This window comes from Melanostigma gelatinosum, assembly GCF_949748355.1.
Source record: "Melanostigma gelatinosum genome assembly, chromosome: 13".
Lineage (NCBI taxonomy): Eukaryota > Metazoa > Chordata > Actinopteri > Perciformes > Zoarcidae > Melanostigma > Melanostigma gelatinosum.
Window position 1 is genome coordinate 11,060,471 of NC_136646.1, and position 15,957 is coordinate 11,076,427.

The 15,957-nt window shown below is 40.0% G+C and overlaps 1 protein-coding gene across 1 annotated transcript; it reads left to right on the forward strand.

Annotated features, from left to right (window-relative positions):
* The first annotated feature begins 1,767 nt into the window (after window positions 1–1,767).
* On the forward strand, window positions 1,768–10,106 carry LOC306786507 (uncharacterized protein). Its single transcript, XM_079281298.1, has 11 exons — window positions 1,768–2,025; window positions 3,419–3,507; window positions 3,747–3,896; window positions 4,183–4,316; window positions 4,493–4,629; window positions 4,788–4,881; window positions 5,469–5,586; window positions 5,838–6,061; window positions 6,207–6,378; window positions 6,490–6,617; window positions 6,772–10,106. Exons 2-11 carry the CDS (start codon window positions 3,420–3,422, stop codon window positions 7,087–7,089), a joined length of 1,563 nt encoding a protein of 520 aa, XP_079137424.1. The 5' UTR covers window positions 1,768–2,025; window position 3,419; the 3' UTR covers window positions 7,090–10,106.
* The last annotated feature ends 5,851 nt before the right edge of the window (window positions 10,107–15,957 follow it).

Consider the following 15,957-nt stretch of genomic DNA (forward strand, 5'->3'; position numbering starts at 1 on the left):
AAACAACCAAAGAATTAATCAAACGAAGCAGCTGCACTGGAAGCTCATCGAGCTCCTCTGAGTCGGCGGGCTTCTCGGAGAAACCTCTGAGGACAAAGTCGGCCTCTTTGTGCGCCTCGAAGGTGGAGGGGACGATGATGTATTCCCCGGCCGGCAGCCGCAACCGCGAGCTGACCTCCCTCAGGTTGATGATGAGCTCCGAGCCGTGGGTGAGGAAGAAGTCTCTCTTCAGGTGGACACATTTATGAACAACTTTACATGTAAAATAGCCTCATATATTAAAAATATCACAAGTATGCAGGAAATGTGTGAATTGTGAGTTCATATGGATTAAATATGTTATCATGCGTCCATCACTTGTGATCCATATCATAGGTACGGAAGCCCATAATTTCGATTTACTGACAGCAGAGCAGAGAAGCCATGTTTTTTTTTTTTTTTTTTTTTAAACCTTTATTTAACCAGGTAGTCCCATTGAGATTAAAAATATATAGGTATAGTTCCATCATTGTTCAAAGTCAAAGAATAACTTTATGATGTTAGTTGTAATGAATAAATATATTTTAAAATCAAGTACATTTCTCTGCCATTTATAGTTTTCTACTGTGACCGTGGCTCCACTGTATCGTACCAAACCCAACCGTGAATTTTGTGAACCGTTACACCCCTAATATATATATATATATATATATATATATATATATATATATATATATATATATATATATATATATATATATATATATTATATATTAGGGGTTTATATATATATATACACATATATATAATATATATGTACACATATATATATATATATATACATATATATATATGTACACACATTATATATATATATATATATATATATATATATATATATATATATATATATATGTATATATATGTATATATATGTATATATATATATGTATATATATATATATATATTGTTTTCTTCTTTCTATGGTCTTTTCTTCAATTAACTGCTGCACACTCAATCTGCCCGCCCTCTGGAATAACAGTATTCACAGTTTCCTGGCATGAACAGGACATCACAGAACATTGTTATCCTCCTTGTTTGTCCAGCACACATGCTTAATTAACTGTGAAGAAAAGCTTTATAGGAGGAAGTGGACGTTCAGTGCCAGAGGGGCTATCATGTTGCCACAGAAACAGCTCAGAGGACACTCAGTGAACTACTTCTGTCAGAAATCAACAGCTTTTGGTAATGCTCAGACTGCCACGATGGAAAGAAAGGGGACTCTTTCTTATTTTTTTTTTATAGAAATGAACCATCCGGGCTGCTAAGGTCATCACTCGGGTCATCATGAAGGATGGCGGACCATTACCTCCTCCTCCTACTTATGACCCAGGTAACACATAGAGGGATTAAGCAAGGAATGTGGGTTTCTTTTGGTTTTTTTGAAAGTAGGAAACTTTGCTGACAAATTATAAAGATGGGCTGGAAATGTTTCTGCCTCAGAATGTCGACTCCCAACTAAAAATGTAACTTATTGAGTTTGCAGTTGCAAGAGAAAAGAAAAACACACGTACAAGGCATGCCCTTCCCCACTTAGCAGTACTTACAAGTCTGTCTATATCCAGGATTCATGTCACTTGAGAGGTTTTATGTGTATTCTCTCACTAACCTGTCTTGTCTTCAGACTATGTCCAGTGCCCTTGCTGTGACCGGAGGTTCAACCAGGGTGCAGCTGACAGACACATCAAGTTCTGCCACACAGGAAAAACGGGAGAGTAATTTTTCCGGAGTTACAATTATTTTCCACTGAAGGAGTCATATTTAATCATTTTGGAGTGTAATTACTTCCAGTAGCCAGTAGAGTGTGAGTAAATATTCAGAATAAAATCTATTGGAGTAAAACAGCGTGACCACGCCCACAACGGTTCCTTAAGTTTCGTTTCTGCCGCCATGACACCTCTCGCTACACTGGAATGAGCTGACGTTTTATGGAACGGAAGGGCTGAAGTGAGGAACAGAAGACGGCATTTGAAATAACATGTCAGGTAAGGTCATTCGTTTTGGTTAACTTCATGTGTGTAAGGTACATTGTGTAGCAACATTGCAGCTAACCTAACGTTACTTCACTATTTGCATTGTCAGATATGAGCCGTAGCTTCTGATTGTTCGCGTTAGCAGATGCTAACGGTAGCTTCTAACGTTTTCACATAACTTAGTCACAGTCAAACGTTAGCTTCTAACGCATTAACATCAATTCGCAAAATATTTGGTGGTTTATGGACATATTAACGTCGACACACCTGGATTAAAGTCTCAATAAAGTAGTATTAGCTATCATCAGTAGCCAGCGGACTTCACTGAGCAGGTGCATGTGTGTTTTATTCTGTGTAGAGGGGCTGTCTTTTGCTGCAGTTAGTTGGTGCAACAGGTACATTTTACTGTGAAAATGGCTATGTAGAATTTGCAGTTTGTTGGCGTCAACACGTGTATTTTACTCAGAAAGGAGCTGTTAACGACCGTTTTAAGCTGCATTTGTTGGCGCTAACCTGTGTATTTTACTCTGAAAAGAGCTGTTAAAAACCGTTTTAAACGGACTGTTTCTAGCTGCGTTTGTGGGCGCTAACACGTGTATTTTACTCTGAAAAGAGCTGTTAACGACTGTTTTAAGCAACTGTTTCCGGCTGCGTTTGTTTGCGCTAACACGTGTATTTGACTCTGAAAAGAGCTGTTAACGACTGTTTTAAGCAACTGTTTCCGGCTGCGTTTGTTTGCGCTAACACGTGTATTTGACTCTGAAAAGAGCTGTTAATGACTGTTGGACTGTTTCTAGCTGCGTTTGTTGCCGCCAACACGTGTATTTGACTCTGAAAAGAGCTGTGTTGATGGACTGTGTTTCGCTGCAGTTCATCAGCACCCTGGTCGATGCAACATGTGTGTTATACTTTGAAAAAATGCACTTCACTCTGTTGACTGCTAAAACTAGCTGGGCTTGACATTGGCACGGGCCACTCGCGAAGTGCGGGTAGAATTCCGCAGCATAAGCTGATTGATCTGTTGCACTGTGGCATGCTAGAGACGGCCAAGTCGGAGACAACCAGGTGAAGTAGACATTGTTCAAGATGAGACAACTGGTTACATTTCTGATGATGTGTTCACGCCAAACGCAGTAGATTACATACAAAGTCTATGCACAGCCACTATGAGACTGGAGTGACGCGAATTGGCGATTCAAGCGAATGAACAGGTCCCTTTAGTACAGCGTAATAAAGACGTGCTTAAAATGTCCCTCGTTTTTATAATGAAATAGTTTACCCTTGTGGAGACCTACTATTAGTCCATGCATCATGTCTTTCTAATGTTGGCTTACTGTGGTATTACTAATGTTGGCAGTCAGCTGTTTCTGATAATGAAACTAATTTAATTGTTTTTGTCATGAAGGATGCAAGCTGTAAGAGTGAAGTACAGAGATCGTCAGAAGTACATTTGTTATGAGGGGCAACTAACCTTCAAATCATTTTTGGATTGTGGTGAGTGAAAAATATTGCACACACTAACCTGTGGAACAATACACTTGGGATGTCACTCTATGTTTTGCATACCTGAAAGTCTTTTCCCTGGAATAGCAAAGGTCTGCATGGAACACTGTCAGTTTTGGGATTACAATGTTCAAGTGAAGATGGCCTTCTGATTGCTGTCTGTTATGTTTTTCTGCAAATACACAACCGATTCATCACTAAGCTTGTCCCTTGGTATTTTGTCTTCACAGTTGCCAAGAAATTTGACCTTCCAACCTTGGACTTAAAAGTCTATGATGAATCAAAGACCGAAGTTGATGAGGAGGTGTTTGAGTTTCTACTAAAGAAACAAGACATTGGTGTGCTGGAGATTTGTCTACCCCAAGACCCAAATCTTGAGGGTTAGTTACTTATTAGCTTATAACTTCATATTTATCTGTACGGCTTGGTCAATCTAACATGTTTTGAATATGCAAGACAATTTAATATATCTGAGTTGGGGTTTTTTAAAATCTTATTTAGATATTTTGAAATCATCTCTGCTCACCCTTTCCACAATTTCTGGAACTGTTGTGGGCATGATACAATGTGAAATATTTGCATTCCTCTAATAATGGATGTGTGCACTTATATTGTCTTATAGTCACATTGTTAATCACATTAGTTCAATGTTAATATGATTTCTAGATTCTTTGAGCTCCCCTTCATGCTCCTCCTTTGCAAGCTTCAGTGGAGACAATGAGAGGGACTCGGACGACACCACTATATTGCAGCATAGTCCTGCTACAAGACAAAGAGATGAGGGAAGTCATCTAGCTCAGGTAAGCTCTGCAGTTTCCCTTGCATCCTTTCTGAAGGTTTAAAAAAAATGCCAAGGTTGAATGGTAAATGGCTGAATAACTGAAGTTGTAAAATTGTGGCCATTCTGTTTGATAATACTTGATGTCATTATTGTTTTAAACGTTTCATTGTGTTCATTTTTGTTCTTCCCACTTAGATGATTGAAGACATCCTGAAGAACAAACCTGGAGGAGAGAGGATCATGAATGAGTATGCCCGAACAAAAAGCCTAACGGATGCCAGAAGACGTGATATGGTCAAGATATTGGTCGCACATATGACAAGTGAACATGGGTATGTTGTCATGTTGTTATTATTACATACCTGCACTCCTAATACACATGTGTGTCTTGAATTGACACAGTACAACACCCCTCTTTTAGCAGGTGGAATTTACACATCAATACTTTTGATTGGAGCACATATAGTAAAGTCTGTGTGTTTGTGTGTAGGACAAGTCCTTCAAGGCGCGTTAAAGAGGACTACGCAAGGGGCATCACTACCTTGTACCCATACCTGGCCGATCCTAGGAGCAAGTTAGGCTATGTAAGTACATTAAAACGTCTAACTTATTTACTTTTCACTTGCTTGGAATGTAAATATTTCAACTGCTGTTTTACAGATGGGTAGTGTTTTTATTTCAAATAAAGATCTGTAAACATTACTGCATGGCAACAAGGGCTGTCACTTTTTGAACATTTGTTTGAATGTAATTAACATTCAAACTCTAATGACTCATTTGAATAAAAAATGTACAGTCTATATCCACAGCTGACTGTTTAACGTAGTTTACTTTGTCACCCAACAGAGGGCGCTCTAACGTATTGCGTGTCATTTCATATTTGTTCGAGTGTTATTTTTGGAAAAGGTGACAGCCCTAATGGCCACCATCTCTGCCTTCCCCGTAAGTTGAACTCTGGCGGTGTTAAAGCTCAGTTTACTTTCGCACCGCAAGGGTTAGCCCATTAACAAGACACAACACTAACCGTGTAATACAATAACCTCTGTTTTTCAAAATAACTGTCATTAGAAAGAAAGGCCTCATCACAATACTAGGAAATATGATAGTTTTTGGGGAAAGATTAAACTATTTCAACTTGTTCAATCAAACTGAATAACCCTTTTTACTTTAGGAGCATTATTACAATGCAGAAGATGGGAGTGGGTATCTGGCATGGAGACTGAAATTTGTTCAGAAGGAAGCATCGGAGGGAAAAAAGAAGACCTGCAGTCAGTCACAAACACTAACTGGTATGTGTGAAGTCTAATTCATAATGCATGATGAGGGAATAATCATATAATGTATATATATATATATATATATATATATATATATATATATATATATATATATATATATATATATATCCTATTTTTCTTCTGGAGACGTAAGTGCCTGCATGGCCATCCTTGCAGAGTTTTCCAAGCCTTATTTCTTATATCTTAGGACATAATATCATATACTAACCCAGTAATTGATAAAAGTGCCACCACTATTACAGGTGGTCCAAAAGCAGAAAGAGACTCATTCAGAGTGGAAAACGGGCTAACCACAGAAAGCCTGTGCTGCGAGGCCATTGCGCTTATGAAGCATACAGCTGATGAAGCAACTGTGAAGGAGAAGATGAAGCAGACCTTTACCTATCGCCAAGACATGGTTCATGACCCAGTGAAGTCCTCTGAACTATTCACAGCGTTTCCAAGATTCCTGGACATGGCAGGACTGGTATGTGAACGTTCTACTGCCACTGTCATGACAATATTATTTCTGTTCTACAATAGCCTGGGTAGGGTTGTAAGATCTGTCATGACCATGGTGCTACACCATAATGTTTACTGTTCTGTTTTGACCAATTCTATCTTGTCTGCAGATTGACCAAGACTTTGGTCTGATGTTTGGGGATGCTGCTACTACAAAGTTCCTGGAGAGATGGCCTACTATCTACAAACAGAAAGTCCTCGAACAAAGCCGTGGCCTCACACAGACAGCCGATCTTCAAGACCTGGTTCAAAATGCTGAATGCACAACAGACGTGGAAAATGGTATGCTAAAAGTTAAGGATCATAGTTATGGAAGAGAGAATAGTTTTTGAATGAAAAATGGATTGACTGTTCGCTTGTAGTAAATGCTTGTTTATGAATTTTTACTTCCAGGATGGGACAGTGACATGTCATCCATTTTGGTTCTTGTCCACCTTCTACCACCATCACCACATGGCCGCAAGAGACCAGGAAAACTCTCAGCCAGACAAGCCAGTGACCGTCTTGTGAAATTCATTAAGGTGAGGTTACAGTTCAATTAAACTGGAAAATCGTCACTGTTCTGTCCCCTTTTCTAAACCTTTCAATCCTCTTTTTAAGATTATGGTCAATTAAGACATTTCCTTAAACTGACTAATTTTATAGCTGACTAATTCATTATTTTTTCTGTCACAGACTGGGATGAGCATCCAGGGGCATCTGGACGGCATCGTGGAAAGCCTTCAACCATACCTGCTAGCTGTGGGGACCCAGAAGAGTCTGATTCACAAATACTTCATTGTGATTGACAAGCATGCAATACCTTGTAAGTCACCAGACACACTTGCCTGTTTTGATGAGCTTTTCAAAGCTCATTTTGTCTTTGGTACTTCGTACAACCAGGATCTGGTAAATGTGTACAACTTCTTGCAAACCACGATCTTTGAAATCGATGTTGATACCACTAAGGTGAATCCAAGGGTTGCAGAGTTGAGGGCTCGGATGCTGCATTGAGTTGATACGAAGATGTTTTGTTTTATTTGCAAAATCCCCCAGGCAAACACCAATTCCCTGACAAAACACTTGAAGTTGATCCACGGACTTTGTTCAGGAAAGACCCTTCGTCTTAAATGTGGTCAGGCTGGTTGTTCACTAGTTTATGGCACTTTTTCTGGGTTTCGAAAGCATCTAAATAAAGCACATGAACCTTGTTCTGATCCTGGTGAAGGCCCATCTACATCTGAAGATTTAGCAGCAAGTAATTTTGATGACTTGCCAGCAAGAAGTTCACCTTCTGACTCAGTCCTTCTCAAAAGGAGTCTTGTAGACAGCTGCGCTGCAACAGTAGCCGAACTTAAAGTGGCAGGCGTAAGTGAAACAACTGTTAACTCTTTGGTAATTTCGATGGAAGAGATTGTTGACGATATCCATAATCAAGCAAAAGAATCTGTGAAGAAGTGTCTATCTTTACAGGAGCCTATCAAAAGCGACATTGAGAGCAAAATTGATCAGTGTTTCGAAAAAATGGAAAATCCCTATGGTGTATTAAATTCTGAGAGTAAAAGAAGGCAGTATTTTACAGAGAAGTGGGGAAGGGTAGACTTAGTTGAATATGTTCTTGGTACAAGATTTGATACCCTACGCAATCGCACCACTGGAACTTATGATCAGGTTGTTGTCACTGATAAATTAGTTTACATCCCTATTTTGAAAACTTTACAATTTATTTATCAACATCCTAACATAAAAGAGATGATGCAGACTTCAAGTTCAGGAGAAAATCTTCATGACTTGTGCGATGGAGATCTTTTCAAGAGTCATGATCTATTTTCAAAACAGAAGCATGCCATTCTGATTCAGCTTTTTTATGATGATTTTGAAACTGCAAATCCTTTAGGCTCAAAACGGGGAATACATAAATTAGGTGCACTCTATTTCACCTTGCGGAATTTTTCTCCCAAGTACAACTCAAATCTGCTTAATATTCATTTGGTCGCTTTATTTCATGCCCAAGATGTTAAAACATATGGCTTTTCTAAAATACTTGATCCACTTATGCAGGATATTAAAATACTTGAGAAGGATGGAATTCGGGTCCCCTTGTATGATCAGCCAGTGTATGGAACTATTGTCCAAGTTACAGGTGACAACCTTGGTCTTCACAGTTTGTTTGGTTTTGTTGAATCATTCAGTGCCAGATATTGTTGCCGCTTCTGTCTTGCTGAGAAAGAAGACTTTCAGACTGAGTTTAATGAAGATTCACCCAAGATAGTTTTGCGAACTCGCGCACTTCATGCGGAACATTGCCAAATGATGGAGACAAATCCCACTCTTCCCTATGTGATGGGCGTTAAACGTTCTTGCATTCTAAATTCCTTGCAATATTTCAATACATGTGAAAACTTCTCTGTCGATATTATGCACGATATCTTGGAGGGAGTGGCACAATATGAAATGAAACTTCTATTACTGCACTTGAAAGATAAGTACACAACATTAAAAGAAATAGACTGTAGAATTAGGAGTTTTAACTATGGCTATATGGAGCAAAACAACAAACCTCCTACAGTTAAGTTAAGGGAGGACTCAAATGACTTGGGGTTGAATGCAATCCAATCCTGGTGTTTACTTCGCAATCTACCACTTATCTTTGGAGACTTGGTTTGTCCAAATGATCAACACTGGTATTTGCTACTGCTTTTGCTTCAAATTGTAAACATTGTATTTTCACCAAAGTTATCAAAGGGTATTACTATTTTTTTGAAACACTTAATCGTGGAACACCACAGGTTGTTCAAGCATTTGTTTCCAAACAAAAGGCTGCTACCAAAACATCATTTTATGGTGCATTACCCTATGTGTATTCTTAAAATTGGACCACTTTTGCATAGTTGGTGCATGCGCTATGAAGCAAAGCATCATTTCTTTAAGAAACAATTAAAAAGCTTCAAAAATATCACTAAAACTTTGGCCAAGAAACACCAAAATCAAATAGCATACAGGTGGCAGACATTTGATCCCAATGAAGTGATAATTGGTCCAGGTAATATGGTAGCTTTAAATGTGCTAGACTGGGGCTATGAGATAGCTGAGACTATTCAGGTACCAATTGACACCAAGGTTTTAAATATTAGATGGGCCAAACACCATGGAAATATGTATCGGACGGGTTTAGTCGTTTGTCTGAAGGTTCATTGTGAGATGCCAGTTTTTCACAAAATCCACCATGTAGTTCTGAAAGATGAGAGGTTATTGTTTGTTACATTTGCCCTGCAAACAGTGTGTCTTGATGAGCATTTTAATGCATATAAAGTTGTGTGCACAAAAGACGGACCTCATGTAGTTGATGTGAAAGAGATTTTCTGTTATAAAGCATTTGATGTACAAATGTCATACAGGTGTGATGATGCAAGTTTGTTTATTGTGCCATACTGTTTCCTATGATGTCATAGTGAAAAGGCCAAAGTGTTCCAAAGGTCCAAAATGTATTCTGTAAAATATGTATGGATACATTGCACATTTGTAATACAAAATAATAAATTGTGCTTTGGTAAATACTGATATCTGATTTATTTAACTTGTTGGGTTTAATGATAACCTTCCAGAGTAAGTTCTCTCAGGTTTTAATCATAATTTAGTTCTCTATGGAGTGTAATTTAGTTCTATATGGAGTGGAATATAGTTCTATATGGAGTGGAATATAGTTCTATATGGAGTGGAATGTAGTTCTATATGGAGTGGAATATAGTTCTATATGGAGTGGAATGTAGTTCTATATGGAGTGGAATGTAGTTCTATGTGGAGTGGAATGTAGTTCTATATGGAGTGGAATGTAGTTCTATGTGGAGTGGAATGTAGTTCTATGTGGAGTGGAATAGTTCTAAGTTGAGTAAAATGGCAGTAGAGTTGTTTTCATTTTATGCTACATAGAGTAAATTATCATCATCTAGAGTTAAATACAAACACTGAATAGAGTAAAAAATACTCTGAATCATTAACTCTGAGGCAAGAGTAGATTTTACTCTATATAGACTGGGACCAAATGTTGTATTTTATTGAGTAAAATTTTATTCAATTTGAGTAAAATTTACTCCGACAAATTTACTGTGCAGGAACAGGCTGCCCGTATGCCAACCAAGGGCAAGTTAGGAGATGCCAAGAAGCCTCCTGGTCGCACACCGGTACACACATGCACACACCGCACCGCTACATGTGTGTGTACACGAACAGACTATTGGTGTTTCTGTTGGAAAATACGATTTTACTTCAGTTGAATTTTCTAAATCCAGCATTACAGCATTCCTTTCTCATTGCAAATCTGGTTGTCCTAAACATAAAACAATGAAAAGTGCACTGCAAAATGTGACAGTGTGAAATAATATTTATGACACATTGCACATGCAGCTTTCATCTCATAATTAGAACAGCTGTGTTTTCAGACTTTTATCTAAGGTTTTATTTCCCTTTTTGAATGAAATATTCCATATTTTCTTCATCTAAAAGCTCTTTAAATTTTCCATATTTTCTTCATCTAAAAGCTCTTTAAATTAACCAATCTCAGAGGGATTTATTTTTATTATTTAACTGCTCAAGTTCATTTCCACACTACGGCTATTTCCTGTGATGAGGTGTCACAAGTAAGCAACTACATGCTCAACAGGTTGGGAACGACACATACAAAGCCTATAGTTTTCAATTTCTGTACTCCACCACATTTAAAATCTACACTTGGACTTATGGCACTTACTTTAAACTTTTGAATAAGATAATGGTTTGAGTTATGTCACTTAGATATAACACAAAAGATCACTTTCTGAATGATCTTCGATTAAAGACCAGGGCGAGTTGAACTTAAATGTTCGACAACTTCTCACTACCCTTACTAAGTCATATTTAGGATTGTCTTCAGGGGAAAATATTGATTCGTTTCTAGGTAAGTAGCTTTTAGATGGCTTGTTATTTATGTCATCTGACTTTCAAGATGTGAAAGAAAGGCAGAATAGTTGAGATTGTTCACACATGAATGCTTACATTTGGTTACATTGCTATTTGCTGTGTCATTGAAAATACAATCATTAAATAACAGTGTATTTATAAGCAACTTATATCGTTTCAAATAATGTCAGCAGGGTCTGTTGGCCCTTGGGCATTTTCACATGATCAAATCTGGCCCTCTTTGAAAAAGGTTTGGACACCCCTGGTTTAGAGAAAACAAATACATGAGAGACTTGGTGTGCATGTCAGGTAACACCCCACCTTTAGCTGTTAGACAGGTGATGTAGGTGCTGTTTCAGTGAATGTTGATAAAAATCCAAATCCATTGATAAGATGCATTCACTAATAAATGTTTTAGCTAAAATGAGAAGAGTATTTGACAGCCTTGATAAAACTTTTTAGTGTTTATTCAATGAAATAGTGTTTCAACTCGTCCAGGCCCCGGGCCCGGCCCGCCGCCCGGTCTGCATTGCACCCGACCCCGATGCTTGTCCCTGAGGCTGGTGGGTCCACAGGGTGGCTGCTCCATGTTGTTTCTTCGAGCTGAGGCCCGTGGGCGAAGGCCCGGCCGCCGCTGACGAGCTCCCTTCCTGGGTCTGGCTCCGGGAGGGTGCCCCGGTTTCCCTGGTCCGGGCGAGGTGGCTGAAGTCTGTGGGCTGCTATTTATAATGTTTGAACCGCTCTTAGTCTGGGCTCTCCCCTGAGACCTGTTTGCCTTGGGAGACCCTACCAGGGTCCCCGGACAACATATAGCTCCCAGGATCACTGAGCCACGCAAACTCCTCCACCACGTTAAGGTGGCGATTCACGGAGGAGTATCAGTGTGTGCCTGTGTGTGTCTGTGTGTGTGTTTGTGTGCGGGGGGGAGGGGGGGGGGGGGATAGGGTAGAAGTGTGTGTGTAGATAGGGTAGAAGTGTGTGTGTGTGTGTGTGTGTGTGTGTAGACAGGGTAGAAGTGGGGATAGGATAGAAGTGGGGATGGGTGAAGAGAAGAGAAAGGAAGTTGATTCTCTCTTTTCTACTTCCTCTCCTTCACTCTCTTCTCCATCAATTTCTTTTCTTTCTTTTGCCTTTTCACTTCCTCCTTTTCTCTTTCCTCATTCTCCTTCTTCTCCTTCTTCTGTCTTTTCAATTCCTCCTTTTCTCTCTTCTCGTTCTCATTCTTCTTGTTCTTCTCCCTCTCTTTCTCCTCTTTCCTGGCCTTCATCAGGATCTTTTCGACCTCTTTCCTGGCCTTCTTCTCCTCCTTCTTAAACTGCGCCTTCTCTTTGTCAGTTTGTTGGGGGAGCTCTTGAAGGCGGAGGTTATGTACCTGGAGGTCAGCGCTTTGCTGTGTCAGGAGATTGATCTCTTCCTGCTTTTGGTTGCACATCTTTTCGACCTCTTTCCTGGCCGCCTTCTCCTCCTTCTTAAACTGCTCCTTCTCTTTGTCAGTTTGTTGGGCGAGCTCTTGAAGGCGGAGGTTATGTACCTGGAGGTCAGTGCTTTGCTGTTTCAGGAGATTGATCTCTTCCTGCTTTTGGTTGCACATCTTTTCGACCTCTTTCCTGGCCGCCTTCTCCTCCTTCTTAAACTGCTCCTTCTCTTTGTCAGTTTGTTGGGCGAGCTCTTGAAGGCGGAGGTTATGTACCTGGAGGTCAGTGCTTTGCTGTGTCAGGAGATTGATCTCTTCCTGCTTTTGGTTGCACATCTTTTCGACCTCTTTCCTGGCCGCCTTCTCCTCCTTCTTAAACTGCTCCTTCTCTTTGTCAGTTTGTTGGGCGAGCTCTTGAAGGCGGAGGTTATGTACCTGGAGGTCAGTGCTTTGCTGTGTCAGGAGATTGATCTCTTCCTGCTTTTGGTTGCACATCTTTTCGACCTCTTCCCTGGCCGCCTTCTCCTCCTTCTTAAACTGCGCCTTCTCTTTGTCAGTTTGTTGGGCGAGCTCTTGAAGGCGGAGGTTATGTACCTGGAGGTCAGCGCTTTGCTGTTTCAGGAGATTGATCTCTTCCTGCTTTTGGTTGCACATCTTTTCGACCTCTTCCCTGGCCTTCTTCTCCTCCTTCTTAAACTGCGCCTTCTCTTTGTCAGTTTGTTGGGCGAGCTCTTGAAGGCGGAGGTTATGTACCTGGAGGTCAGCGCTTTGCTGTTTCAGGAGATTGATAATTGTGTCCTTCTCTGTGTTTTCCGCCTTTGCCTTCTTCCTCAGCTCTCTCTCTGACCTGAGAGCCTTCAGTATCTTTTGTTTTTCCAGCTCGAAACTGAGCTGTTTGGCAGCGATCTCCTCTTTCAAGGCAGCCATTTCTGACACCAACTGGTTGATTGGTTTTGAGCTGTCCATTTGAGCTGTTGTCAGGTCCTGCATATTTAGACAATGGTAATACTCAATTGTTGTTGTAGTTTGAGTAGTTATGGCTCTGTTTGCACAAGAGGTCTCTCTGGATGGATGTCCGATAATAACTAAGTCTCCCAGAGGATTTCAGGGTATACCTCCTCTTACATCAAAGGAACATTCCGTGACATCACAGAAGAACATTCATTCTGACAAACATTCCGTGACATCACAGAATGTTCCTTTGATGTACCTCCTCTTACATCAAAGGAACATTCCGTGACATCACAGAAGAACATTCATTCTGACAAACATTCCGTGATATCACCAGGATTCATTCTGACAAACCATGTTGTCATCAAATGTTCTAGAATGTCAATGACTGCAATGTTCCGAATTGTGGTCACATGACTACACTTGGTCACATGACTTCTCCAGACTAAAAAACCTGCAAAATAGAATTACAAAAAGGGTTGCTTAGTTACAGAAAATATATTGTATTGTTTGTCTTCCTCTATAATCTTCCTCTATAACTTTTCAAACTTAATGACAACGCTGCAGGCCATTTCTCTCTCATACACACACACACACACACACACACACACACATCAAATCTGCTTCAAAATGAACACTTACAAATCAAAGTTTACTAGATTATGGGTCAATAAATGTGGTCAACACACGTCTCTCACTCTGTTCACTAATTAATTGAGATAAAAAATAAAGAATAAATAAATAAAATAAATTTCTTCAGCAGCTTTGGAGAAGGATCAGCAGACAGTTATTATGGTTGTGATTATCTGCTCTCTAAAATAGTATTTCAGCAATTAAGGTGATTAGACAAATCGAGAACAATGAGAATCAATAATGATTACGCAACGTTTTGGGGTAAATCACTCGTCTTGGAAGCTTTATCATACTGTTGGAGAAATACATCACATCATGCAGAGTGACAGAAAGCCATTCTGTTGCCGAGAAGAGAATGGCAATGACTTCAGGTCACAGTGAGGTCATGAGGGGGTCGAGATAATGTATCATCCTACGGATGGTCATCTTTCATCTCAAGGCTCCAGGTAAAGTTGACTTCTGCTCTGAGGTCACACTGCCATCATAACAAGCTTTTAAACTGAGCGTGAAGGTTCATTTTTAACAGAAACAATTGTAGCTCAAGGTAGCTTCACTGGCTTTCTCCCGGGCATTAAACCGCATCTCACCGTCGTAATCAGCTCATTAAGTTTGCTCAGTTTGCATCATGTGGCTGCAATACGACATGTCGGTCACATGATAACAGGTGGTCGTATATAGGGGGAGAATGTAACCTTCTGTCTCCTCCGCTTCCCCTCGGCACTTGGTACTACAGGCAGTGGTGTATAGTAACAAAGTAGAAATACTTAGTTACTGTACTTAAGTAGTTTTTTTTGGGTATCTGTACTTTACTTTACTACTTATATTTCTGTTGACTTTTACTTTTACTTCACTACATTTTGCAAAAGAAAACTGATACTTTTACTCCGATACATTTCCCCTGAAACCTTCGTTACTCGCTACAAAATCAAATCTATCTTTAGAAACAAAATGAATGATGAGAGCAGCGTCGGGGACTGTGGTGGAACACAGACTGCAAGCAAGCAGCTTTGGTGAATCAGTGGTCCAAGCAGCAAGTTAAATCATTGGTTAAACACGTTAATGCACTATAGAGTGGTCTCGCCGACGTCACGATCTCCTTAGTTACGAGGTCTGTCCGCCATGTTGGAGTACATACAGATCCTACATCGCGGCGAGTAAACAAGGAAGTGCGGCTAAAATACCATACTTTGAATCACTGGATAGTGCATCAAAGGTTCGCTACCTGGCCAAATTGAAGGTTATTGGTAATTTGGATCCCTATACGATGAGTGCAGATCGTTTCAGTGCCGATCCTACTTATCTTCCATCGGTAAACTACGCCAACATCTACACGTATCTCGTGAACACCCCCAGTCCTTACACAAGTAGAATATGGGATGTGTGGTTCTATAAAATGGTATAGAATTTGCAGGGTTGAGAAGTCCGGCAGTCCAGTATAATATCTCACTTTTCATCATTATCTTCGAAAAATTCAGAATCAAACATGGATCGTTCATCGGAAAGTTCCTTTTTCAAATTCAGATTTTCCGAGAGTCGGCGCTGCATCTCAGCTTGCATTGCTGCAATCGTGGCCCCACCGAGGTCTGTCTGGTTGGCTTGGTTATTCTTATCCTCGTCCTCATCCTCTGCTGCTGGTGGGCTGTCATATGCATGATCCAACGTTAAACTCATATCAAGCAATGCTGAGGCTGCATCTATGTGTTTCGCCTGTTGTACACGCTCAACACGTCTCTGGTACCGACTGCTGTCACGGGCCGATGAAGCTTCGGTAACCTTCTCATGTCCAAGTTTAATTTATATTTCCTTTATTAAATACTGTTCACAAACGAATTAGTAAATAAAATCACTGACCACTTATAAAGTGATCCGCACATACTCTAGTGTACGCCAAATTCCATTCCTTTATATCTCGAGAGATGCGTGACAGCCATTTCTCGCGACGTCGCTTG

Coding starts and splice junctions, on each gene's coding strand:
- LOC306786507 (XM_079281298.1), top strand. CDS start 3,420: ATGCAAGCTGTAAGAGTGAAGTACAGAGATCGTCAGAAGTACATTTGT. Junction 3,508..3,746: donor CAAATCATTTTTGGATTGTG/GTGAGTGAAAAA, acceptor TTGTCTTCACAG/TTGCCAAGAAATTTGACCTT. Junction 4,882..5,468: donor CTAGGAGCAAGTTAGGCTAT/GTAAGTACATTA, acceptor TTTTTACTTTAG/GAGCATTATTACAATGCAGA.